Source organism: Rosa chinensis, chromosome 2 (genome assembly GCF_002994745.2).
Source record: "Rosa chinensis cultivar Old Blush chromosome 2, RchiOBHm-V2, whole genome shotgun sequence".
Lineage (NCBI taxonomy): Eukaryota > Viridiplantae > Streptophyta > Magnoliopsida > Rosales > Rosaceae > Rosa > Rosa chinensis.
The window spans coordinates 47,403,123-47,430,779 of record NC_037089.1 but is presented as its reverse complement, the minus strand read 5'-3'; the positions used below and the strand labels follow the sequence as shown (position 1 = coordinate 47,430,779).

The window sequence follows — 27,657 nt, the reverse complement described above, 5'->3', positions numbered from 1 at the left end:
ATGGTTGCTTCTGATGAATCGGTCATACATTTGGTCAACGGACACTCGTACCTGAACTTGAAGTCTTGAAGTGATCATCTTTCTCACGGAAAGCTCTAATTGAGGTATATCCATCAATATTTGGAACAAGTAGGTTTTTATTTTTTTTATATTGAGTTGTTGATGTAATTAAAAAGAAATGAAAATAAAAAAGGCTCTTTCATTTTCAGATGTTTCTTGGTTATTGTTCAAGTTAGCTTCCTCAGCAAGCTCTTTGATCAGTCTCGAGGAATAGGTAAGTAGCTAGATTTTAGTATTTGCATAGGTAAGTAGCTAGATTTTAGTATTTGCAAACTGGATTGCATTCAAACGCTTGCTTAGTGTCGTGTGTTTGACCCTGCAGCTTGGTGGAACCTACTGGGATTCCTCTACGAAGATCGAATATGAGGCCCCTTTCACTTTTCAGGTATCTTTTCCCTTTGTTCCTATCTTCGATCTTATTTGTTTAATTGGTACGCGTTGTGTAACAACCCTATGACAGTGATGTTTAAGGCTAAATAATGTTTCTATCAAAGAAAGGTAGCGGTCTAATTTAGATAGTAGATAATGATTCTGGCCTGTTTTGAGTTTTGAGTTCTTAAGAAATATGCCTGTGGATCAGCCAGAACATGGTATGATTGATGAAGGGGGTTGAAATTCACAATTTATTTTACAATCCACAATAGTTTTTCGTATTTTAAGTTTTGTCTTTTTGTAATATGGATTGTAAAAATATAATGTGAAGATATTAAAAATGTGGATTGTAAAATGAGAAGTGTGAATTTCACTCTCCTTAATGAATATGTCTTTTTAATTATGTCAAGTAATTTGACATTCAACTACTCATTATCACCGCGTAATCCTAGCTTTACCAGAACATATTTTAAAAAGGAAAAAGAAACTCCTGCTGGATTCTAGAATCTCGAGTCTAAACATCAAGTTGTGTTGGTAAGTGAAGTTTATGACTTGGTCAAGTCGAGGTCTGTCCAACTTGAAAAATCAGGGGAAACTTCCTAGTTAATTAGTCCATGAGTAGACTCTGCTCTTTTGCAATTTGCTTGGATATTTTAAAGGCTTAAACCAATCTTACATGGATCTTCAATAATATAAGTCTCCCAAAGGGTTTAGATTCAGAAGCACAAAAAATAGCCTAGAGAAATAAAACATAGATGAGCATGGAATTCTCATCATGCTACCTTCCTGAAGAAATGATGATCGAAATTCTTCTGAGGCTACCCATCAAGTCTCTCCTTCAGTTCACCTCTGTTTCCAAATATTGGAACTCCCTTATTAAACACAATACCTTCATCAAAGACCACCTCAAACTCACTTCAAACAGAATCGCCAGGGATGGCCCTTTGCTCCTTCTCAGGCATTGCCCCAGAGAGCCCAATGTAGAGCAGTATTCTCTACATTTAGACAACCACACCTTCCAAGAGTACTCAAAACCACAACTTACAGCTAAGAGCTTCAATGAGTGTTTCCGAATTGTGGGTTCCTGCAATGGATTAATCCTCCTCTCAGACGATTACCTGACCGAGACCAATACCTTCGTTCTATGGAACCCCTCAATTCGAAAGTCCATCACTCTTCCTAAACCTCATATCCGACACTCTGAATACTATACAGTTTATGGGTTTGGGTTTGATGCTAAGAAAGATGATTACAAGATAGTGCAGTTGGTGTATGAAGGTCACAACAGAGCTGGCCCTGAAGTTGTGCTCTACTCACTCAATTCAGGGTCTTGGAAAGCCATTACTGCAGCTTCTCCCAAGCATGAGATTGCTCCGACGATGTGGTCTCAGGTTTTTGTTAATGGGTTTATCCATTTCATAGGGTATTCTAAGAAAGGAGAAGCTTATGACAATGTTGTTTTGGGATTTAATGTGTGTGAAGAGGTTTTTCATGAGATTAAAATGCCAAGGGACTTGGCTTCTGAGGTGCCAGACATGGAACTCATTGCAGTTAGTGGCAAGTCCCTTGCTCTGCAACACTATGATAGTAAACATAAGTGTTGCAATGTATGGGTTATGAGAGAGTATGGTGTGGTGGAGTCATGGACAAAGCAATTCTCCATTGATTTTCTCACCCCGAACTTTCGGGTAACAAAGGTTTTGGGGTCTAGGAAGAATGGTGAATTTCTTTTAGAAACGTATAAAGCAAAGAAGGGAGAGATAGTCCTTCATGATCCCAAGAAAAACACAAATGAGCATCTTGGAATTTATACAGATCCAGGGTACACAAGTCTTGAACATTACATGGAAAGTCTAGTTTTGCTTGATAAAGCAACTTCATTTGCAGATTCCATGGAGCAAGAAGAGGAAGAATAATTGAAATCTGATCAGTGTTTTTGAATTGCACCCTCAGGGGTGCAGCTATTTCATATGTTAACAATACTAAAAGATCGATATATGTAATATTTTGTATTACTGAAGTAATGTTGAATTATAATTTTTTAAATGTTCATGCTCTTGAAGCATGTTGCTATTACTGTCTTGATATCATCTTTAATGGCTTTTTAACACATTTAAAGGACTTTCGATCAACTACATTTAGTAACATAATTAAATGGAAATGCTAACATAATTTGGCTTTTTAACACCCATTTCTCCTTTTCATTTTGTGGTGTATTTCATGATTACCAATCATTTTTCTAGATCACTTGCAAAAAACCATATGACATATATACTGTCATCAGTTAAATTCACTGATAAGGTACTTAATATTGTTTCACATCATGTATGCAAACAAATTTTAAGTTTGCAACCCTCTAGAATAAAGTCTATACCAGTATTTGAAGTAGTACTTCGTAATTGGCTATATTTCAAGCTTCTGATGCAGTTTCTAGTTGCTAGCTACTGTTGTATTTATTAAATTTAAGAGAATATTTTTCTTGAATCCTGGACACAGATGGAGATATGTTTAGTGAGTTTTGCTAGACAACATAGTCAAGGAGAAAAAAATTTGAGAGTTATTGACAGAGTAAAACAAGCTTGAATCAGAGTGCACCTTAAGTTCACCATTGCAGTATGATGCTCTGATTCGGGTACTAAGGATAATGTTGCTGATAATCTCAAGATATGTGTGCAGATTTTTCTTAAAGCTGGGTTTTACCTTCTCTCTCTCTCTATTTTTTTTTTTGGTTGCAGATTGGTGGAACTTACCCAGGCATTCTGATTATAATCACCAAATTTCTTAACCAAAGGTCAGATCTTTCAGGCCTTTTCCTGATGGTTTTTAGAAGGTAAAGAAGGTTAGTTCTTAGGACAATGTGTGAAAGATTTGTTAGGACAAGGGTGTTAAGGAAAGAACTTGGAAGTTTGAAACAGAGGAGATGTTTTGAGTTTAGAAACAGAGGAGATGGTTGTAAAACAGAGGAGCTGTGGTGACGTTGGTTAATTCATTACATTACTACAAGGCTTAATTGATACATATATATAGAGACCAAGTCCACCGACATGACGTATGCATGTGGTTAATTACTAACCACTCACTAATAGATAATTCTAGAACACACTACACATGATTAACTAAAAGATTATTCTAGATTAAGACATGTTCTAGACATATGATCTAGATAGCTAGAGATAGATCTAGAAAATTCCAATGTGCATTAGTTGATCTAGCACTCCTCCTTAATGCGCATTGGTGTTACTCCGAGCATGCCTCGAAGCATTTCAAATCTTGATCTTGTGAGCGCCTTCGTGAAGATATCTGCTAGTTGCAACTCTGTCTTGCAGTACTGGAGCTCAATTTCTTTGATGGTTGATGCTTCTCTTAAGAAGTGATGCTTGATATCGATGTGCTTCGTTCTGTTGTGAAATACCGGATTCTTTGTCATTGCAATAGCTGACTTGTTGTCGCTGAAAATCTTTGTAGCATTTGCTTGGTGCTCACCCATGTCTTCAAAAATTCTTCTCAACCATATTGCTTGACATGCTGAGCTTGCCGCTGCTATGTACTCTGCTTCAGCTGATGACAGAGCCACTGTATCTTGTTTTCTTGAAGACCATGAGAATATACCAAACCCAATTGTGAATGCATAGCCTGAAGTGCTTTTCATGTCATCCTTTGATCCGGCCCAGTCACTGTCTGTGTAGCCAAACAGTTCTGAATCATGGCCAACTAGCCTTGTTTTTGATGTAGGCCGATACCAGATACCATAGTTAATGGTGCCTTGAATATATCTTAAGATTCTTTTTGCTGCACCATAATGCGTTCGACTTGGACTATGCATGAATCTTGATAGAAGGCTTGTTGCGTACATAATATCGGGTCGAGTAGTAGTCAAATAAAGTAAGCTCCCAAAGAGACTTCTATAGCATGATGCATTTGCTTTCGGAGATCCATCCTCCTTTCGAAGTTTCTCATTAGTGATGAGTGGAGTAGCCACGGCCTTGCACCCATTCATCTTGAACTTTTTCAAAAGATTTTGTGTATACTTCTTTTGGCATATAAAAATCCCATTTTCTTCTTGGTTTATCTCAATACCAAGAAAATAGTGCATTAGGCCAAGATCAGTCATCTCAAATGTCCTCATCATGTCTCGTTTGAATTCTTGAATTATTTCTTCATTATCACTAGTATAAATTAGATCATCCACATATAAAGAGACGATGAGGATAGAGTTACCTTGAGTTTTGGTGTAGAGTGTTGGCTCACTGTGACTCCTCCTGAATCCGGCATTGATAAAGTATTTGCCAATGCGACTGTTCCATGCTCGTGGTGCTTGCTTAAGCCCATATAGAGCTTTCTTTAATCTGAACACTTTATCTTCTCCTCCTTGCTTTATGAAACCTTGTGGTTGCTCCATATAGATTTCTTCTTCAAGTTCCCCATTCAGAAATGCTGACTTAACATCAAGTTGGTAAATTTTCCATTTCTTTTGAGCTGCAAGAGCTACAAGAGCCCTTATGGTGTCGAACCTTGCAACTGGTGCAAAGGTCTCATTGTAATCTATCCCTGGCTGTTGTGAGTAGCCTTTAGCTACTAGTCTTGCTTTATACTTTTGTATTGAGCCATCGGGATTGAACTTGGTCTTATAGACCCATTTGACACCAATTATCTCTTTATTTGATGGGCGCTCTACAAGCTCCCATGTTTTATTTTTTTCAATTGTTTTAATTTCTTCTTCCATAGATTTTCTTCAATTTTCTTCTTTTACTGCAACTTCAAAACTCTCAGGTTCTAAAGACATGAAATTGCATGTTTCATATATATCCCTCAATGACTTCACTCTTCTAGGTGGTGACTCTGGATCAAAATCATTTTGGTTTGGTGGAAGAGTATTAGAGGGCGTACCTGGAGGTTCTGAAGTTGCTTCTTCATATGCTTCTTCTCTCAACTGGTTTGGAGGAGTGATTTGCTTCTTTCTTGTTGGGACAAAAATTTTCTTCTCAACTTCTTGTTTATCCCAATTCCAAGAAGCAGATTCATCAAACTTGACATCTCTGCTGATCATAAGCTTCTTGGTTTTTGGATTATATACTCGATAGCCTTTAGACTGCGAGCTGTAGCCGACAAATATGCCAACTTCTGATTTTTCTTCCAGTTTATGTCTTTTAACTGCTGGAATATGGACATAACATATGCACCCAAAGACTTTGAGATGCTTCACCGACGGCTTTCGATTGTTCCAAGCTTTAATTGGGGTCTTGTCTTGTAGAGTTTTCGTTGGGCATCTATTTAGCAGGTATACTGCTGTATATACAACCTCTGCCCAAAAGGTCTTTGGCAGGCCTTTTTCATATAACATTGACCTTGCCATCTCCATCATAGTTCTATTTTTTCTTTCTGAGACTCCATTTTGTTCTGGAGTATAGCCCATTGTCAACTGGTGCTCTACTCCTTCATCTTCACAGAATTTATTGAATTGATTAGAGGTATATTCTTTACCTCTATCACTTATGAGAACTTTGATATATCGGCCACTTTGTTTTTCAACATGATTTTTGAACTTCTGAAAAATCTTGAATACTTCAGACTTCTCACGTAGAAAGTAGACCCATGTCATTCTTGTATAATCATCTATAAAAGGAATGAAGTACCTGCTTTGATCAAGAGATGGCGTCCTCATGGGTCCACAGACATCGGTATGCACTAGTTCCAAATAATCTTTTGCTTTCCAAGCTTTTCCTGAAGGAAATGCTTGTCGATGTTGCTTGCCAAGATGACAGCCTTTACAGACACCTTCAATCTCCTTTATGCTTGGCAAGTCTCTCATCATCTTTGTTACGTCCCGTACCTCAATTTACCAGTTTGCTAGTCATTTGGACGGTAAACGACAATTACTTTTACTTTTTACTTTGTTTCGATACTTTTAGTGGCCCAAAAAGTTGACTTTTTGTTCGGGTAAAAAATTTGAGAAAATGCTCTTCATGAAAGTCGTAGAGGACATTAAACCAAACGCGTGCATGTGTGGTACGTAAAAATCGGAGTTCGTAAGCAAAAGTTATGGCCAAAATACTAAAATTACTGTTTATGGTAACTTTCTATATATAGAGAAAATACTGCGGTAAGTTTCCATAAAAATATGGAAACTTACCGAGCTCTCCCTTTTTCTCCTCTGCGCTCCCCGTCGCATTTTTCTGGGGTCTTCTTTGTCCGGCCATATCTTCCTCCACAGGCCTCCAATCGACTTGATTCCAAAAGCAATTTTTCTCACCTTGACGTCGTCTATAACTTCTCAGAAGACATCGGGGTGAAAACCGAACTGTGGAGGGCGCTGCAAGGCCGAGAAGCTGCACAGCTCGAGCTGGAAATCGCCTCCCTTCACCGGTTGATATCTTCCGATTCCGGCCACCTCCGGCGATAAACCTTAGTCCATTGGAAGCGCCTTGGGACGTAGATGATGCTCCCCGAAGCTTTTGCTGAGATTTGAAGCGTGGAGGAAGAATCGACGGTTTGAAGTTGGAGGTTACTATTCACGATTCGGGTTCAACCTTCCCCTTAATTGTTGAGGTACTTCTGCTTATTTTCTAACTTGGTCACAGTTGAAAGAATTAATGGGTGTGTTGAGAAGGTGCTACTGCCAAATTTTGGTGGCCATTGGAGTTGGTGGCAGTAGCGGCGGCGCCGGCACTATGGGCGGCGGCTAGGGTAGCTTTTTAATTTCAATTTCTGGCTAGTTAAATGTTATAATTATCATAGAACTTATATATGAAGTTTGGTGAGGATTGGTGGAGTTTTGAATTGGTTATAAATTTCTAAAGATTTGGTTTTCGGTTAATGTTAATCGTGAATTCGATTGTCGGATTTCCTCCATAGTTGTTATATAGTCTGAAATCGACGAGTAGGCAGTGTTGGTGAAGTTTGGTTGGATGTGGAAGAGGATTGGAGAAGTTGAGGTTATGGGTTTTGAGATTTAATTATTGATTATCGTAAAATTATTTTCCGTCTGGTAATTATTTATGTACGAATAATTGTGTACAGGACGAGGTACCGAGCTTTTGCTCGATGAAGGAACTCGTATACGTGATCGCCTGAATAGTACTGTGAGTGGACTTTTGTTTCTAAATAATGATGCATGTATTTATTTCTTAAAGTCATGCTCTAGTTATTTATCATATTACATTTTGAGCATATAATTGTTTTCGGATTCCTGATTTTGATTTATCACGAGGAATTACTTTCATTGATGAGTTTCATGAAGTGATTATGAATTATTCCGGTTGTGTTTTTTTGGATATTAATTTTGTCATGCCCGGATTCGAAACTTTGAATTATGTTGTTTTTCAACAAAGTATTTTCCATGGTATTTTCCAAAATGAAATATTAGTTTATTATTGAACTTCCTTGCTTATTCATTATTGACCCGAGAATATTTTGGCATGTGGGACACGCCGTTGACTTATTGATCTTTCCTATTTATTTATCGACTTTCGATTTTGGCATTGGGAATGCCTTGATGATGATTTTAGAATTGGTTTTGTTTCGGTTTACGGGGATTACGATTTATTATTATTTCTCACCTTTTTGCTATTGATTTGGAGATACTTTTGGCGTGTGGGACACGTCGTTGGAAATTCTTTTACGAGAGATGGGGGAAGCCCTATGTATTTTGGATTTACTGGATTTTCGGTTATGTTACCCTGTGCCATACTGAGGGGTGATTTTATCATGCTAGCATTGATTTTTCCGCCTTTGTGGCGCGGTGATGGGATCACCGTAGCCCTCCGCCTTTGTGGCGCAGGTTACTGTCTATGTGACAGTAATTCTGTAGCCCGGTATCCTATCGCTACACTTAGTGGCGTAAGGGTATATTACGGGAGTAATGAGAGTATTTTAGCCTGGGAGGCTATCACCCGAGCCTGGGAGGCTCACTTGTATGGCTATCATCTTCCCCTACTTATACTATTTTTGATTAGCGGGGACTAGTCTGAGTTTTCTTAACCAGCGGGGCTGGTATTATATTTTCGAGTATTGAAATTTCGATCTTTTACTCTGTTGTTGTGGCTAGCGGGGCTAGTCGGTTTTCTGGAGTTCAATGTTTTTCGGATTATTTTATTAAGTGTTTTATAAATGTTGCATGCATCCGGATTTTATATATATATAAAAAAATATGGGAAAGTATGAAGTTTTATTTTGTTTTATTCATATTAAATTATTTATTTTTGTCCACTCACGCTAACGTGTTTTTCAATTACTTTCCCCTGGGCCCTTCGGTTTGAAATGCCCAGTTTGCAGGCGAAATTAGTTGAGGTCGGGCGTACATTGGAGTTGAGGCATAGACAACAACGTGGCTTCCGCGTTTTTATTTGATTTAAGTTTTCCTTGATCACCCTTGCTATTAGATTTGCTCTGATTACCTGAGGAAATTAATGTTATTTAAGTTGTGTTTTGTGTCATATGATTTTGGTTGATGTTGTTTGGGGGAGCAGGGTGGCTCCAGGAGAATAAGGATGGGTGATTTAGAAGTGTAAATTTTCTTTCGACAGGTTTTGGGTTGTCCACTTTAGGGGAAGTTTTGCTAAATTTTTGGCAAAATTTCTTCTAAGGTGGGCCCCGCAAGTCCACTTCGGATTTTAGGGTGAAATCCGGGGCGGGTCCTGTCAATCTTTTTTTTAGAGAGATTTTTTAGTGCACGGAGATTAAAGTGGCTGAATCGTTTATGCCATAGCCATGAATCTTCTACTTCTGCTTTCATGGCCATATGTAGCCACTAGATAGGAAAATTTCTATTTTCCATCCTTATTTTAAAATTCAACCTTATTTTTTTATCAAATATTTTGCAGGAGTCTCCAGAAAATAATAGAGCATAACCATTTTCCATCATTTGGCCAACACTGAGTAAATTGTGCTCTAAAGTAGGAACTAATAAAACATCATCAATATATTTAGTTACTAAATTAGTCTGGATTGAGATCGTACCTTTTCCTTTTGTGTGCACCAAGTCACCATTCCCCAATTTCACTTTTGACTTCCTTGATGTATCAAGGGTGGTGAAGATGGATTCATCGCCACACATGTGATTGCTACAGCCACTGTCTACAAACCACTTCCTGTTCTTCTCCTCGAATGCAGCTTGACAAGAATAGAACAGGTGCTCGTCCTCCACATTCTCTTCTGAAAAATTGGCTCGGGGTTTCTTCTTGAGTTGACAAATTTTCTCTATATGGCCAAATCTATTGCAATTTCGGCATTTTGGTTTGCCCCGGAACCAATAGTCTATTTCTCGATGATTAATCTTTTTACAAATTCCGCAAGGAGGATAATTTCTTTTCTCCCTTATATCTTTTTTATTTTCCCAATTTTGGGTCTTTCTCCTCCTCTAGAAGATTCATTCAACTTTGCATCTTTTTTATATTTCTGAGATCGTAGATTGAGTTTAGACTGGAATGCACTCTCTACAGGAGTTTCATTCCGACTACTCAATCTTTTTTCATAAGCTTCTAAAGAGCCTATTAGTTCTGTCACCGAAAGAGTTGTTATGTCTTTAGAATTTTTTATGGCAGTAACTATTGGGTCATATTTTTCAGTGGGACTAATAAGTATTTTTTCGACTACTCTAGTCTCACTAATATTTTCACCATAGGCTCTTATTTGATTCACAATTTCCTTGAGTCTGGAATAATAATCTTTAACGATCTCAGAATCTTTCATTTTCAAGTTTTCTAGATCTCTCATTATTGTTTGTAGTTTAACAGCACGTACCTTTGCCGTCCCTTGAAACTCCTCCTTCAACATGTCCCAAGCTTCCTTCGTCGTAGAAGCTCCCATGATTCTTGAGAAGTTTGCATCATCTACGGCTTGTTGAATAGCGTAGAGAGCATCCGCATCTCTTTGTTTCTCCTTCTTTTCTTGCCGTAATTGCTCCACCGTGGGATTTTCCGGCGTTGAGAACCCTTTGTCAACTATGTCCCATAGATCTTGGGACATAAAATAGGTTCTCATTTTGATGCTCCAGAAGTCGTAATTCTCCCCTGAGAAGATTGGAAGAGGAAGAGATGTTTGATTGGATGTAGAGGCTGACATGGTGGACCCAAGTGTTACGCCCCGAATTGATCAAAACTGCTCTGATACAACTGATGGTGTTTAGAAGGTAAAGAAGGTTAGTTCTTAGGACAATGTGTGAAAGATTTGTTAGGACAAGGGTGTTAAGGAAAGAACTTGGAAGTTTGAAACAGAGGAGATGTTTTGAGTTTAGAAACAGAGGAGATGGTTGTAAATAACAGAGGAGCTGTGGTGACGTTGGTTAATTCATTACATTACTACAAGGCTTAATTGATACATATATATAGAGACCAAGTCCACCGACATGACATATGTGGTTAATTACTAACCACTCACTAATAGATAATTCTAGAACACACTACACATGATTAACTAAAAGATTATTCTAGATTAAGACATGTTCTACACATATGATCTAGATAGCTAGAGATAGATCTAGAAAATTCCAATGTGCATTAGTTGATCTAACATTTCCTTTTCCCCGGATGGTACATTTTTAATTTGTTCCATCCTTTATCTGAAGTATTGTTTCATCATACGTTACTGCAGCTAGTTGTAACATCAGTACAACATGAATGAATCATGCTGATGTTGAAGGACATTCTATTATGTGTGTCTTACTAAACTAGGAGTAGTTTCTATTGTTGTAATAGGAGAAGATTGTTCTAAATTCCTAGTTCTAATTAGAATACGATTCTTTGTACTAAAAGATTATGTACTTTTATCTTCTATATATAGAGGCTCCTATTATCAATGAAAGAAAACTATTTTCGCAATTCTCTCTACAAGCAAAGGAATTCTTAAAGACGTTATCAACACGAGCCATAACCCTGAATCAGAAGCCAAAAATTCTTTTCTCTAAGCCATGAAACCCTAGAACCCTACCCTAGGATTTTCTCATGTGCCATGCACCACCTTCTTGCACGTTGCCACCACTTGCATGCTACTTTGAAGAAGATTACAAGAAAAACAAGAAAATAAAGCATCAAGAAACACCAAGTAAGTTTTATGATTAAAGTTCCTGCTTTTGAATTTTATTTCTTTATCTTTTTCTTCGTGGACTTCCAAATGATAATGCTAGAGAGTTTCCATCGAAGACTTTCGATGACTATTACATATCATTGGTGATTGATGTTAGGCAACATATTCTCATGTACACACCTAAATGGTCTCACGGAAAAGTCACCATTAAATGACTACAATGGTAGCCTGGACATTGGTAATGCGCACCAATATTTCCGCTTGGGGTTATGCAATATTGCATGTAGATATGCTAATTCGTCTACAACCCACTGCACTCCAACCTTTCTTTGTGTTACAGCTAGTGATTGAGTGCGAGTCTGATATCTCATACTTACGCATATTTTGACTGCATGGTTTATGTGCCAATCGCGCTGCCACAATGCATCAAAATGGGTCGTTAGCGACGAATAGATACGTATTTGTGTTGGATATAAATCTCCAATATAAGTCCGCCATATAAAACCCTTAACAGGTGATCTCTTTACGGCTAGATTTGCGGATTGTCACTTTGATGAGATAATCTTGCCGTCGTTAGAGGGAGATTAGAACGTCGACTTTCAATAGGAAAGACAGGAATTGCCATGGTCTGTCTTCATTATGTCTCATCTCGATTCCCTAAAAGTGATGAGATCATATATATCTGCTACAACACATGCCTGCAAGGAATGATATCCCCTCAAGAGGACATGGCGCCACCCAGAGGAGCTGGGCACAACGCCGCTGCCATGGTGAAGCCACAAGGTGGCATAATGGTGTCACAGGCCGTGAGTTCCGCTAGGGAGCATAGGAGACCCATATTTCGATGGATTCTCACCCTAGGAAGCAGTGTTCTAAAAAACGGCCGCACAGGCCGCCTAGTCCAGCCCACCGAGGCGAGTAATGGGTAATCGGAGCTGTTAGGCGCACATAATTTAGGCGACTGGCTGGGCGGTGTTATGAATTATGATAGCCTACTAAAATGATAGTCTTCCTCTACTAAAGTCCTGGTGTTGACTAGGAATAGCCTTTCTTCCTATTTGTTTATGTATTGGTGATACGCACCGTTTCATTTACTGTTTAAACGTATCGTTTTGTCATCCTCGATGAGGAGTACTGTTGCTTCGCGTGATGATGGTCACCTGTGTCCGAGTGACATTTGTCAGTCATGTCGACGTTTTCAGCTACGTAGCTGACCCTCTGTAACTACTCGAACAGGCTTGATAATACAATTTTCCATTTTCTTTCAATTTCTACCTACTCTTCCTGAATCCCAGAAGTTAGGGCTTAAATCCTAACAGGCGGCTAGGCGGCTTTAGGCGTTTTTTTTTTTTTTTTTTTTTTTTAAGGTCTTTTCTTTCGATCGCAAAACAGATCGATTCATTCGATCCCCAAAACAAACAGACCCAAGCCACCGCAGCCTCTGCTCCTTAGACTCCCTCTGGTCCGCGCCTCTGCCTCTAAACGGTAAGTTGTAATTTCTAAACTTCAGCCGCAATGAATCTTGTGTCTGCTAAAATCAATCCCAAAACCATGTCATTGCTTGATACCCTTTGAAACCATGATGATCTTCTGCACACAGGAAACTAATTTCGTTGTAAAGATTCTACCTTTAATTCATTTTCTTACAATTTCCATTGAAAATCGATAGAGTGAGAGATACGATTGGAAGTTTGAATTGGTATTTCACTATTTTGGTTAGTGGGTAGTTGGGTACTGACTACTGAATCTATTTTGGATACATGAACTGGTGTTGATTGTTCAACACTTGAACTATTGATTATTGGTGTTGGTGTTGATTGTATTTCAGTTCTTCGCAATGTTCTTCAGTTTGAAGAGAAAAATTAACTGTTGATTGTTAATTAGTTAATTACTGATTTTGCTTTTACTTCTAAGTTCTAAGTTTGCTGTGAACATGTGATAGTGTGATTTAGTCAATTATTCATGTTACTGCATTGAGTGCATTCTGTTAAATAATGACTAAATGAAAAAGTGCAGCAGATAGTTCAATTAATCATTCTTGTTATTATATGTGTGTGTGCTCGAGTCTTATATGTTTCTTCTTTGAACTAGCTTTCAATCTTCAGACATAATGATACACTCCCTTCCTTGAGAAGAATCAGTGCTGGGGATCAATCCCTGGTGAGGCTGTGATGTTTATCTAGCCAAAATAAATAAAAAATGTTTTGATGTTTGTCTTTGGTGTATAATAGGTTGTTGAAAATGAAAATTTTGGTAGTATGGTGAACGTTATTATTGCCTGCAATTGATTTTCCAGACTTTTCTCTATGTTTACATGGGTGAATGGTGATACATGTTTATTGTTAATGACTAAATGGTAGTCTGCTAAAGCATTCTGTTAATCATTCTAGTTCTGTTAATAGCTTATGCATTCTGTTAATCATTTTGTTTATGGGAATTATGGCTTGATGCTTCATAGCTAAATTGATGCATTCTGCATTCTGTTCAGATTTAGAAGCGTTCTGTACAATTTAGATGCATTCTGTTCAGGTGCAGATGCATTCTGTCTAGGAGGCTCTCACTATATTGGTATGTTGTGTTCTTTATTCTAGAGAACTTCATCAAATAAACAATGTAACATGGTGCTGGTTTCATATGAATTTATATACAATTGCAATAAACATAACTATTATATATTGATTTCACTCATGTGAATGCTAGAATGGCTTTTTTTATAAGAGTAGAAACTGATGTTGAAGTAGCATCTATCGCGCATGTACACGCCTGCTTATGCTATAAGTTTTATTGGTCACCTTAATTTGTCAAAGCCAAGCGAGATACATAGAGTGAAAAACAGTACCTGGCGCCTGATAAAAATTGGCTTTGTAAAAAAATATACGAAACTTCCATTTATGACCGTTATAAAAGTAAGGTTTTACAGTTTTTCTATTGGATATCTACATGTTTTAATCAATTAAGGGAGTTATGGATCCTGGCTTTAGCCAAACAAATATATTAATTGCAATTTAGGTTAGAGCGTATTGTCTAGTTCTTTTCCTGTAGAAGATGACATGCTGTTCATCCCTGCGCAAATTTTTGTTGATGGCTGATTTGTTGCGTGCTTTATGCGTCTATGTATTTGGATTTGTTTGTGTTTCCCATTTCTCCTAGTGTTGCATGTGGTGTATCAGGAAGAGATACTGATTGGTTTATGCATTTGTCAGGTTGCGGTCATTTACTTCCATGATGAATTTACTATGTTAAAAGGAGTTGGACTCTTCACAATTATTCTTGGTGTGAGTTTATTCAACTGGTACATAAGTCACAATTTGCAATTATTGTCTACCAAATTTCATGAGAATAGAACCTCGTTTGTGTTTCAAATTATAGCAAAACTTTTTTATTAGAAGATATATTTACTACTCATTTTGTTAATTTTGTTTTCGATTTTGCTCTTTCGTTTGTTTGTCCCTTCAGCTAAGGGTGGATCGGTTTTTCTCTATACTTATGCTTTAGCCTGTTCTTGCCATCCATTAATTTCCTCTTTGTTTAAATGCAAATGAGAGCAAGTAATTAGGCAGGTGAGAGAGAAATTACAATGAAGGAGCTTTTGTTCTCTTCATTTATTTAGATAGAGAGAAAGGGGAAGATAGGAAGTGTAAGGGAAGTAGTTTTCAGTTCAGCTAGTAAAAAGGAAATAAAACTCAGTACTGCCTGTAAGGAATTGTTGCTAAAACACAGTACTGCCTGTAAGGAAAAACCCCTTCCATGGGCTACGATTAAAATTGTCCTAAGAGTAAACAGAGCTATTGTGACCTGTAACAAAACCTTGTTTTATTTTATTTTATTTACACTGGTTTTCTGTAAACTGATTGATTGTAGTGCAACTACCAATGCAGAATATTTTGCTAATTTTACTTGACGTGTCGTAAATTTATGCTGGGAAAGTTCATATTTGAGTCCACTTTTCGGTGAAGCATTTGGCATGAAGCATATTGGGCTAGTCTCAGATATTCAGCAATTTTTTGTTCCAACTTCCAACCTTTTCCTTTGCAGAGCTCTAAATCATTAGGAGTTGATATTTTGAAGCTACTGCCCGCGAGTCAGAAGGAAAAGCCACTTTATAGGTTTTAGTATATACTGAGTGTTATTGTTAGGATATGTACATCTGGGTGTCAACTTCAGTAATGGTTCATTTGTTCCATTACTTTTAGAAAGAGGATGACTACAACTGCAAGCTGCTCAGAATTTTGAATCCCATCATGCTAGATGGATTGGGTTCATTGCCGTTGAATGTATATTACAAATCAATTGCACATTGTATCTGAATAAAAATTGATTCGGGAGAAGTATATTAGAATGCATGCCAATTTGGTGCTCATCATTCATCAAGGAATGTCTTCATAAAGTATTTAGATTTGAGCCTCGACTCTGAAGCAAAAATGTAGCAAAATTTCAAGGTCTGCAAGATAATTGTAACAGGAATACGTACATTTTTCAATACCAAATTGAATACATACTATGATTTGAATCATTCAAACCCCCTTATATTACCAAATTGAATACATACTATATGATTTGAATCATTCAAACCCCCTTATATTACTAGTGCATCTGTACTGCTGCACATATATGGCATGGTCTTTAGGCTAGGGGATGTTATGTACGAAAATCCAATTAACACATACTTACCAGTACATACCTTGCGAACGATTAGTTCACTCAATTAGAACTACGATCTTCAATAAATTTTGACTCTGTAAATAAAAGAACACTTCTTTTCGCCTGGAAAAAATTCGAGAAAAAGAAAGGTGTATTAATTCTATGATGACAATGATTGTATATAATTTTTTTTTCTTTTCTATGAACAATATCTTAGAAAATAATACAAGCCACAAGAAAGACGGTTGCTTCTAATGGATCGGTCATACATTTGGTCACCGGACGCTCGTACATGAACTTGAAGTCTTGAAGTGATCATCTTAGTATACGAACTCACAAAAAGCTCTAATTGAGCTATATCCATCAATATTCCGTCAAATTGACATATAAAAGTGGGTCTCAGTCACTTGTATATGGAAATTGAAGTGCAATATTATCCAAAATTTGGAACAAGTGGGTTTTTATTTATATATATTTTTTATATTGAGTTGTTGATGTGATAAAAAAGAAATAAAAATAAAAAAGGCTGTTTCATTTTCAGATGTTTCTTGGTTATTGTGCAAGTTAGCTTGCTCAGCAAGCTCTTTGATCAGTCTCGAGGAATACATCCCCACAAAATCGCAGTCACTTTCTGAGGTTAGAATTTTCAGTAGTTGTCTTAGGTAAGCAGCTAGATATGTTATATCCCAATAAGATTTTAGTATTTTGGTTTGGTTTGCTTGGATCGCTTTCAAACCCAGAATAGTATGTGTACGCGCGTTTCGAAGTTTCAACGCTTCCTTTGTCGCGTGTGTTTGACCCTGCAGCTTGGTGGCCCCTTTCACTTTCAGGGTATCTTTTCCCTTTATTCCTATCTCCGATCTTATTTGTTTAATTGGTACACAACGTATTAACCCTATGACAGTGATGTTTTAAGGCTAAATAATGTTTCTATAAAAGAAAGGTAAGTGAGAAAATAAAAGGGCTGAACTCATGTAAGAGTTAAAAATACATTCAAGTGAATTTTTGATCTTGTGTAATGGTGTTTGAAGAAGTTCATAATTGATTAACTTGTAAGGTCTTCAGCTAGTGTAGATAGTTATATATACCAGCTGAAGCAGGCATATTGATAGCCCATTATTGACTAATTAGCAGGTTACGGTTAACTACTACTAGAAACGAGGCAAAAACGTTTGGATCGACATACGAAGATGCACGAATAAAAAATCAACTCTTGTTATTACTTTGTTAAGTGACTGCATTTTGACACCTAGCATTATATAGAATATATTGTTCTTTTTCTTTTTCCTTAACATTTCTTGCTGTGAAATGTTGAATTGGAAACTCTTTTTTTGTTGATCTCCCTAACATGAGCAGGTTTTGTTGGATAAAATGTATGAGTAGTGGTCTAATTTAGATAGTAGATAATGATTCTGGCCGGTTTTGAGCTTTTAGATTTTAAGATATGCATGTGGGTCAGCCAGAATATGACATGATTGATGAAGGGGATTGAAATTCACACTCTCTATTTTACAATCCACACTCCAAAGTTTCATTTTTTAGTATCTTAAGTTTTGTCTTTGTGTAATTTTAATTGTAAAAATGTAATGTGAAGATACAAAAAAAAAAAAAAAAAAGGAGTGTGGATTATAAAATGAGACGTGTGAATTTCACTTTCTTTAATAAATATGTCGTTTATGTCATGTCAAGCAATTTGACATAAAACTACTCCTTATCACCGCGTAATCCTAACATATTTTAAAAAGGAAAAAGAAACTCCTGCTGGGTTCTATAATCTCTAGTCTAAACATCAACTTGTCTTAGGTAAGTGAAGTTTACGTCTTGGTCAAGTTAGGAAAGGTCTGTCCAACTTCTTGAAAAATCAAAGGATGCTTCCAAGTTAGTTCATGACTAGTAGACTGGTCTTTTGCAATTTGCCTTGGCTATTTCAAAGTCAACCACTCGATGACTTTGAATATCAGTAAGCCAAGTTTGAAATGGCTACTACTCCTTTCCCACCAGCTACACTACAATCTTAGGAGGCATGAAGTTGATGCCTTAAACCAATCTTACATGGATCTTCAATAATATAAGTCTCCCAAAGGGTTTAGAGTCAGAAGCACAAGAAGTAGCCTAGAGAAATAGAACACAGATGAAAATGGAATTCTCATCATTCTACCTTCCTGAAGAAATGATGATCGAAATTCTTCTGAGGCTACCCATCAAGTCTCTCCTTCAGTTCACCTCTGTTAGCAAATCTTGGAACACCCTTATTAAACACAATACCTTCATCAAAAACCACCTCAAACTCACTTCAAACAGAATCACCAGAGATGGCCCTCTGCTCCTTCTCAGGCATTGCCCCAGAGAGCCCAATGTAGAGCAGTATTCTCTACATTTAGACAACCACACCTTCCAAGAGTACTCAAAACCACAACTTCCAGATAAGAGCTTCAATGAGTGTTTCCGAATTGTGGGTTCGTGCAATGGATTAATCCTCCTCTCAGACGATTACGTGACCGAGACCAATAACTTCATTCTATGGAACCCCTCAATTCGAAAGTCCATCACTATTCCTAAACCTCATATCCCACACTCTGAAGACTACACAGTTTATGGGTTTGGGTTTGATGCTGAGAGAGATGATTACAAGATAGTGCAGCTGGTGTATGAAGGTCACAACAGAGGTAGCCCTGAAGTTGAGCTCTACTCACTCAATTCAAGGTCTTGGAAAAGCATTACTGCAGCTTCTCCCAAGCATGAGATTGCTCGGAGTATGTGGTCTCAGGTTTTTGTTAATGGGTTTATCCATTTCATAGGGTATTCTAAGAAAGAAGAAGCTTTTCACAATGTTGTTTTGGGATTTGATGTGTGTGAAGAGGTTTTTCATGAGATTAAAATGCCAGAGGACTTGGCTTCTGAGGCGCCAAACATGTTCATTTCAGTCATTGGCAAGTCCCTTTCTGTGCAACACTATGATAGTATACATAACTGTTGGAATATATGGGTTATGAGAGAGTATGGGGTGGTGGAGTCATGGACAAAGCAATTCACCATCGATATTCTTACCCCGAACTATCGGGTAACAAGGGTTTTGGGGTCTAGCAAGAATGGTGAGTTTCTTTTAGAAATGTATAAAGGAAAGAAGGGAGAGATAGTCCTTCATGATCCCAAGAAAAACACAAATGAGCTTCTTGGAATTTATACAGATCCAGGATGCACATGTCTTGAATATTACATGGAGAGTCTAGTTTTACTTGATAAAGCAACTTGATATGCAGATTCCATGGAGCAAGAAGAGGAAGTATAATGGAAATCTGATTGCACCCTCAGGGCTGCAGCTACTTCATATGGTTAAGTAAACTGGAAGATATATGTAATATTTTGTTTTACTGAAGTAGTGTTGATTATAAATTTTTTATAATTTTCATGCTCTTGAACCATGATGCTATTACTGTCTTGATATCATATTTAATGGCTTTTTAACACATTTATAGGACTTTTTGTCAACTACATTTGGTAACATAATTATTGGAAATGCTAACATAATTTGGCTTTTTAACAGCCATTTCTCCTTTTCGTTTTGTGGTGTATTTCATGTTTTACACCAATCATTTGTCTAGACCACTAGAGATCACTCTGCAAAAAACCATTTGACTTATATACTGTCATCCGTTAAATTCACTGATAAGTTACTTTATTGTTTCACATCATGTATGCAACCACAGTTTAAGTTTTCAACCCTCTAGAATAAAGTCTATACCAGTACTATTTGAAGTAGTACTTCGTAATTGGCTATATTTCAAGCTTCTGATGCAGTTTCTAGTTGCTATCTACTGTTGTATTTATTAAATTTAAGAGAATATTTTTCTTGAATCCTGGACACAGATGGAGATATGATGAGTCAGTTTTGCTAGACGACATAGTCAAGGAGAAAAGAATTTCAGAGTTATTGGAAGAGTAAAACAAGCTTGAATCAGAGTGCACCGTAAGTTCACCTTTGCAGTATGATATGCTGCGATACTGGTACTAAAGATAATGTTGCTCATGATCTCAAGATATATATGTGTGCAAATTTTTCTTAAAGCTGAGGTTTACCTTCTCTATTTATTTATTTATTTATTTATTTTTTTGCAGATTGGTGGAACTTATTCAGCCGTTCTGATTATAATCACCAAATTTCTTAACCAAAAGGTCCGATCTTTCAGGTCTTTTCCTTTTCCCTGGATGGTACATTTTTAATTTGTACTAGAGTTTTTATATTGAAATCTCCAAATTTGCTCACTTGACCTCTATGCTTTTTACACCTCTTATCAAATTTTCAAATACTAAATTTACTCACTAAACCTCACTAAACTTCCTCAAATAACCTCACTCATATAATTTGCAAACAAATTATTAATTATCTTTTAAATAAAAAATTTAGTCATTTCAATGATTTAATCACTCTATAAATCTTAACTAAATATACATTTCTTAATCAAACTTGAGTTTCAAAAATTAATGTCTAATCAATAAGAAAATGCCATGAACTATTATGTTTTTTTTTTCTATTTTAGCTGTGCAAAAAAAAAAAGAAGAAATCATTTTGTTTTTATTCTAAAAAAAAATCATTTGTTTTTTAATGTTTTTTTTTCTGTATTTTTTGTACCACATGATTAATTATTTAAATTTTTTTTTTCCAAAATATAATGGATTGACTTAGATTTAAGTCATAAATCATAAGAGAATTTATTTTGTTTTCCCTCACTAGTATGCATTCAACATATATATCATACATTTTTATGTCACATGATCTTAATCATATTTTTAATTCTTAGTAAATATATATGAATGCTTTAATGAGTATGGAGTGAAATTGGAAAATGAAAATATATAAAGAAAATAATAAGGGATACAATCTAATATTATTGAATAGGAAGTCTACATAAAATAAATATAATATTTTTTAGTATAATTATTGTCCTTAATAGTCATTTTATAGTAGGTTATATATGTCATTTAATAATTCATAATAGAGTGAGGTCAAGTGAGCAGATTTGGAGGTCCCAATAGAAACTCTCTTTGTACCAACCTTTATCTGAAGTATTGTTTCATCATACGTTATTGCAGCTAGTTGTAACATCAGAACAACATGAATGAATCATGCTGACACGTTTAGGGTTTTCTTTTGCCTTTCGTCTATCCCAGATCTAGATAGCATAATCATGAAAAGAAAAGGAAAGTTGCCAACTAATGCCAACCAACCAGGCAGGCAACAAGGATGAGCAAATTCAGCACATGGATCATGATAGCTAAATTTATAAGCTATGATTTTCCTTATTCACATTTAAGATTGTCAATTGTAGCAAGGGTAAATAAGGGTCTTTCCTGCAGAAGACTAAGGTTCTAACTACTCAAAACAATGTCACAAAAGTGACCACTGTTCCTAGTGAACAGCAGTCGAACATCTAATTAAAAACCTAATCTAAACTATACAGAAAATTACAAAAATTTACAGTAATGTACTAGACACACAGGGCGTCCAACACACAAAATTTGAAAATTTTTGGAATTCTTTTACTATTTAAAATAAATACGAAAGCATAGAGTACAGAAGCTGAAAATAACAAAAACTGGTTTTAAGATGGTTTGAAAACAATATGATGAAGGATAGTTAGGGAAGATACATCCATCCCGGACAATCACACACAAGACAATTTGTTCAATCCTAATTCAATTAATCTAGATAAAGATGCGTAGGTTGGCTCGGTACGTTTGAACACAACCTATTACCCTTTCTTACTTCGTACGCTAGGCAGGAAGTGGTCTACACCTAGGCTATTCTCTAACATGCAACCTAAAGGTACGCTTATTAGATTTAACAAGAAGAGATCATTAAGTTCTAAAAGGGTTTGAGACATCACACTACTAGCAAAATAACAACACACACGGATTTACTGTAGTTAAAAGCCACAGATATCCGTGTGAAATAGAAATACTGACAGAAATCCGTGTGAAATGAGCATAATGGGGCCCACAATAATTTATACAATAACAATATCAACGGATATCCGTGTGAATAAACAATAGTCACAGATATCTGTGTAAAAACTAAAACATTTTCACACGGATATCTGTGTGAAAAACAATTCACACGGATTTCTGTATGTATTATAAATTAGTTTATTTTGAAATCATTAATTTTTTATGTTATGTGAATTATGGAGGGACGGATTTCCGTTACAATAAGTATTTGATACAGATTTCTGTGTGAAATGAGCAATACACACGGATTTCCGTGTGAAAATGTTGAAACAGTAATCCGTGAGAAAAAGCCAAAAAGGAGACTACACACAGAAATCCGTGTGCATAAACAATAGTAACTGATGTCTGTGTAAAAACTAAAACATTTTCACACGGATATCTGTGTGAAAAACAATTCACACGGATTTCTGTATGTATTATAAATTAGTTTATTTTGAAATCATTAATTTTTTATGTTATGTGAATTATGGAGGGACGGATTTCCGTTACAATAAGTATTTGATACAGATTTCTGTGTGAAATGAGTAATACACACGGATTTCCGTGTGAAAATGTTGACACAGTAATCCGTGTGAAAAAGCCAAAAAGGAGACTACACACAGAAATCCGTGTGCATAAACAATAGTAACTGATGTCTGTGTAAAAACTAAAACATTTTCACACGGATATCTGTGTGAAAAACAATTCACACGGATTTCTGTATGTATTATAAATTAGTTTATTTTGAAATCATTAATTTTTTATGTTATGTGAATTATGGAGGGACGGATTTCCGTTACAATAAGTATTTGATACAGATTTCTGTGTGAAATGAGTAATACACACGGATTTCCGTGTGAAAATGTTGACACAGTAATCCGTGTGAAAAAGCCAAAAAGGAGACTACACACAGAAATCCGTGTGCATAAACAATAGTAACTGATGTCTGTGTAAAAACTAAAACATTTTCACACGGATATCTGTGTGAAAATAACAATTAGCTACAAAATTCCGTGTGAAAAAATATAGGTGTATATAAGGTGGACCATTTATTTGATATCGAAATAACGGCTGATTGAGTTAATTTTTTTTACACAATATCTATTAATACACTATAAATAGATGGGTAATGTCAAATTTATTGATTTTCAATTTTGATTTATTGGTTCGCACCAAATTCTTATATGTCTACTAATGTGGTATAACTAGTTTATTAGTTGTCAAGAAAAGTATACATTTAATGAGTAACAATGTGGAGCAAATAGATTTTATCAAAATCGACCGTTGGATGTTGTCATGATTAGAATAAATAGTTATGGTCAAAATATCAGCTATTTTTGTTATCGTTTAGGTCTCGATCTACTATATCAACCATTAACCCTAAATACCACATAAAACTAATATGCTCATAACCGCTCATTCGCAACTTATTTTTTCGATCTGTCAGCTCTCATACTCTCATGAATATGAGGTATACCAAATAATGTAAAAATTTTGTAAAATTTATCTCCTTGTGGTTTAACTCCCCTTAGGGAAGTATCGATGTATATAAGGTTAACCACTTTATTTGATATTGAAATAATGGCTTTAATTTGAGTTAATTTGTTTACACCATACCTATTAATACGCTATAAATACCCATCTCAAATTTATTAATTTTCAATTTTTATTTTTTGGATTGCACAAAATTCTTATATGTCTACTAATGTGGTATAACTAATTTATTACTTATAATGAAAAGTATACCTTCCATAAGCAACAATGCGTAGGAAATAGACTTTATCAAAATCGACCGTAGGATGTTATCATGATAAGAATAAATGGTTGTGTTCAAAATTTCAGCTATTTTCGTCGTCGTTTGGGTTTCGATCTAGTAGGTCAACCCTAAACTTTAAATACTACATAAAACTAATATGCTCATAACCGCACACTCCTAACTTTTTTTTTTGATCTGTAAACTCTTATGCTCTCATGGGTAGAAGCTATATCAAGTAATGTAAAAATTTCTGAAATTTTATCTCCTCAAGGGTCGGCTCCCCTTAGGGAAGTAGAAGCTTTTAAAGGATTGACCAGTTTTTGGTACAGACATCTGTGTGCAATGAGTAATACACACAGATATCTGTGTGAAATGTTAACACAGAAATCCGTGTGAAAAGAACAATGAGCTACAAAATTCCGTGTGAAAAAGGAGACTACACACAGAAATCCGTGTGAATAAACAACAGTAACTGATGTCTGTGTAAAAACTAAAACCTATTCACACGGATATCCGTGTGAAAAGAAAAATTAGCTACAGAATTCCGTGTGAAAAAGTATATGTGTATATAAAGTTCACCACTTATTTGATATTGAAAGAACGGCAGATTGAGTTAATTTTTTTACACCGTACCTATTAATACGCTATAAATAGATGAGTAATGTCAAATTTATCAATTTTTTATTTTTATTTTTTGGATTGCACAAAATTTTTATATGTCTACTAATGTGGTATAACTAGTTTATTAGTTATAATGAAAAGTATACCTTCCATAAGCAACAATGCGTAGGAAATAGACTTTATCAAAATCGACCGTAGGATGTTATCATGATAAGAATAAATGGTTGTGTTCAAAATTTCAGCTATTTTCGTCGTCGTTTGGGTTTCGATCTAGTAGGTCAACCCTAAACTTTAAAGACTACATAAAACTAATATGCTCATAACCGCTCACTCGTAACTTATTTTTTTGATCTGTAAACTCTCATGCTCTCATGGGTAGAAGCTATATCAAGTAATGTAAAAATTTCTGAAATTTTATCTCCTCAAGGGTCGGCTCCCCTTAGGGAAGTAGTAGCGTTTAAAGGGTTGACCGGTTTTTGGTACAGACATCTGTGTGAAATAAGTAACACACACAGAAATCCGTGTGAAAAGAACCATTCGCTACAGAATTATGTGTGAAAAACTCTATTAGCTACAGAATTCCGTTACAACAAGTGTTTATTAAAGAATTATCTGTGAAATGAGCAACACACGAATATTTGTGTGAAATGAAAAATTAGCTACTAAATTCCGTGTGAACAAAAATAGAATAGAGACAGAATTCAGTGTAAACAATAATTAACATGACAGTTATATATTACCAAGATAAATACACACGAAAATCAGTGGTAAATATATATGTATTTCACACGGATTTTCGTGGTAAATTTTTTCCCGCTCACTTTTTTGGCACAAATTCAATTTCCCTCCCGTAGTAGTATTACACACGGATTTCCGTGGATTTCTTAAGTACATACACACGGATATCCGTAGCAAAGGTAAATGTATTTCACACGGATTTCCGTGTGAAATACTATAAACACACAGATATCTGTGTATAATGCTACTTAAAACCTGAAAATTTTCCACAAAATAACAACACATAGGGATTTACTGTATTTAAAAGCCACAGAAATCCGTGTGAAATAGAAATACTAACAGAAATCCGTGTGAAATACTAACAGATATGTAGCTCACACGGATTTTCGTCACTTTTTTGGAATAAATTCAATTTCCCTCCCGTAGTAGTATTACACACGGATTTCCGTGGATTTCTTAAGTACATACACACGGATATCCGTAGCAAAGGTAAATGTATTTCACACGGATTTCCGTGTGAAATACTATAAACACACAGATATCTGTGTATAATGCTACTTAAAACCTGAAAATTTTCGACAAAATAACAACACACATGGATTTACTGTACTTAAAAGCCACAGAAATCCGTGTGAAATAGAAATACTAACAGAAATACTAACAGATATGTAGCTCACACGGATTTTCGTGGTAAATTTTTTTCCCGCTCACTTTTTTGGAATAAATTCAATTTCCCTCCCGTAGTAGTACTACACACGGATTTCTGTGGATTACTGAGCTATACACACGGATATCAGTAGCAAGGGTAAATGTATTTCACACGGATATCCGTGGCAATTCCGCTTATAACCAGCACATTGATCCAAATCTGAAGCATATCGATCCCTATTTCTCTCTCTCCTCTCCCCGAGCTGAAAACAGAGCATGGAGTCTCCGGCTCCGTTCTCCCTCCTCCGGCCACCGTTTGACACCAAACCACATCCTACAGCTTCGTATCTTCCTTGTGCAGCTGCCTGTGGTAGCCTTGAGCGGCGGCACGGCCTGTATCGGCGGCGGTAACCACGTTTCCATTTTCGGCCGTTTTGGTTCAAACCGAGATTTCTCCTATCTCCGGCCACCAAAACTCGAGTTCTTTAGTTTGTTGAACTAGTATCAAGGAGTAGAACATGCAGAAAGAAGGACCGGACCCGAAGCAACCGTTTTTACGTTGAACGGAGCATCTATCGGAAATTGCAGTTTTTCCGGCCAAACCGGACTGTTTTGGTAATTTTCGATCACTTTTACTCATTTTCTGACTTCGTGCTAGTTATAAATGTTTCTCAAAATGATGAAACGAAGCGGAGAAGCCCGGCCCCAACACCATTGGAGGTGGTCGGCGGCGGCTCTGCCCGTAACTCCGGCGACCTTTTTCGGCCAGTTCCGGGGGTCCCAAGAGAAGTTTCTGCTCATTTTTAGATTCTACATGTCGATACGATCATTTTGATATATAGCATGTGAATTTTGGATATCGTATGATTTAGTTGTGAATTTTACAATTTCGATCGATTTTGATAGTTCGATTTGTGATATGTGAAGATCGGACCATCCGTTAGACTTGTAATTTTGATATGATGATCGTAGGACTGTCACAAATGTGGGTCTTGCAGAAACTACCTACCTATATTGATTTTCAATTTGCTTGAGACGTGTTACTCTATGACATTGTCTTGGTTGCCATACAGACGAATACCGGTAATCGAAGACAAAGTTCGGTTATGTCAAGCTCTCATCCAAACTTTTCACATTTCACTTGGAATGTTGCAGCTTGGGCAGACAATGAAATTAGTAGTACTTGCATTGTTGATGATCATGTACTAATTTTTATTCTAATTAGCATTGGTATGAAATGTAAAAAAATATCTTGCTATGAATGTAAAGTTTGAATATTTTCGATTGAGTTGTGGATTTGTTCATTTTATTGTAAATATTTGTAATATATTTAAATTGTAGAAAAATAAAAGTATTTTTTTTGAATAAAAAATAAAAGTATTATTATGTTTAGGTTGCAAATTAATTAGCAGAAATTTTTTTTTTTAACATGCTGTTACTTTTACACACAGAAATCAGTGAGAGTTAGGGTAAAAGGATTTGACACAGAAATCCGTGTGCGATAGGTATGTATTTGACACAGAAATCCGTGTGAGATTGATACGTATTTGGTACAGAAATCCGTGTGAAATAGAGTTGTTCACACGGATGCATTCCATTACGGTGATCTATATTTACGGAAAGATAGTGGGGCCCACTTCTAATATTCACACAGACAAAATAATCCGTGTGAGATAGGTATGTATTTGACACAGAAATCCGTGTGAGATAAGTACGTATTTGGCACAGAAATCCGTGTGAAATAGAGTTGTTCACACGGATTGCAGCTAATTCCGGTAATTTATATTTGTGGAATTATAGTGGGGCCCACGTAAGTA

The 27,657-nt window shown here is 36.1% G+C and overlaps 3 protein-coding genes across 6 annotated transcripts in view; all 3 read left to right on the top strand.

Annotated features, from left to right (window-relative positions):
- The window catches only part of LOC112189016 (probable sugar phosphate/phosphate translocator At1g06470), a 61,164-nt gene extending 45,342 nt beyond the window's left edge, over positions 1–15,822 (top strand). Inside the window, exon 13 of the mRNA XM_024328275.2 lies at positions 15,373–15,822. The gene's annotated coding sequence lies outside the window, so the exon portion shown is untranslated. The remainder of the gene's footprint in view (positions 1–15,372) is intronic.
- LOC112189019 (F-box/kelch-repeat protein At3g23880) lies at positions 1,082–15,822 on the top strand. Its single transcript, XM_024328280.2, has 4 exons — positions 1,082–3,262; positions 10,559–12,936; positions 14,655–14,751; positions 15,487–15,822. Exon 1 carries the CDS (start codon positions 1,188–1,190, stop codon positions 2,346–2,348), a length of 1,161 nt encoding a protein of 386 aa, XP_024184048.1. The 5' UTR covers positions 1,082–1,187; the 3' UTR covers positions 2,349–3,262; positions 10,559–12,936; positions 14,655–14,751; positions 15,487–15,822.
- Positions 15,823–18,141: 2,319 nt separating this feature from the next.
- On the top strand, positions 18,142–20,286 carry LOC112189519 (F-box/kelch-repeat protein At3g23880). Of its 4 annotated transcripts, none has more exons than XR_005806017.1 (3): positions 18,142–19,184; positions 19,960–20,059; positions 20,209–20,286. XR_005806017.1 is itself a non-coding variant. In XM_040514044.1 (2 exons), exons 1-2 carry the CDS (start codon positions 18,224–18,226, stop codon positions 19,379–19,381), a joined length of 990 nt encoding a protein of 329 aa, XP_040369978.1. In that variant the 5' UTR covers positions 18,143–18,223; the 3' UTR covers positions 19,382–19,495. The 4 variants fall into 4 exon arrangements, 1 of the variants encoding a protein (XP_040369978.1); XR_005806016.1 differs by lacking the exon at positions 20,209–20,286 and adding an exon at positions 19,353–19,447 and having other exon boundaries at positions 19,960–20,054; XR_005806015.1 differs by lacking the exon at positions 20,209–20,286 and having other exon boundaries at positions 18,143–19,424; positions 19,960–20,053.
- The last annotated feature ends 7,371 nt before the right edge of the window (positions 20,287–27,657 follow it).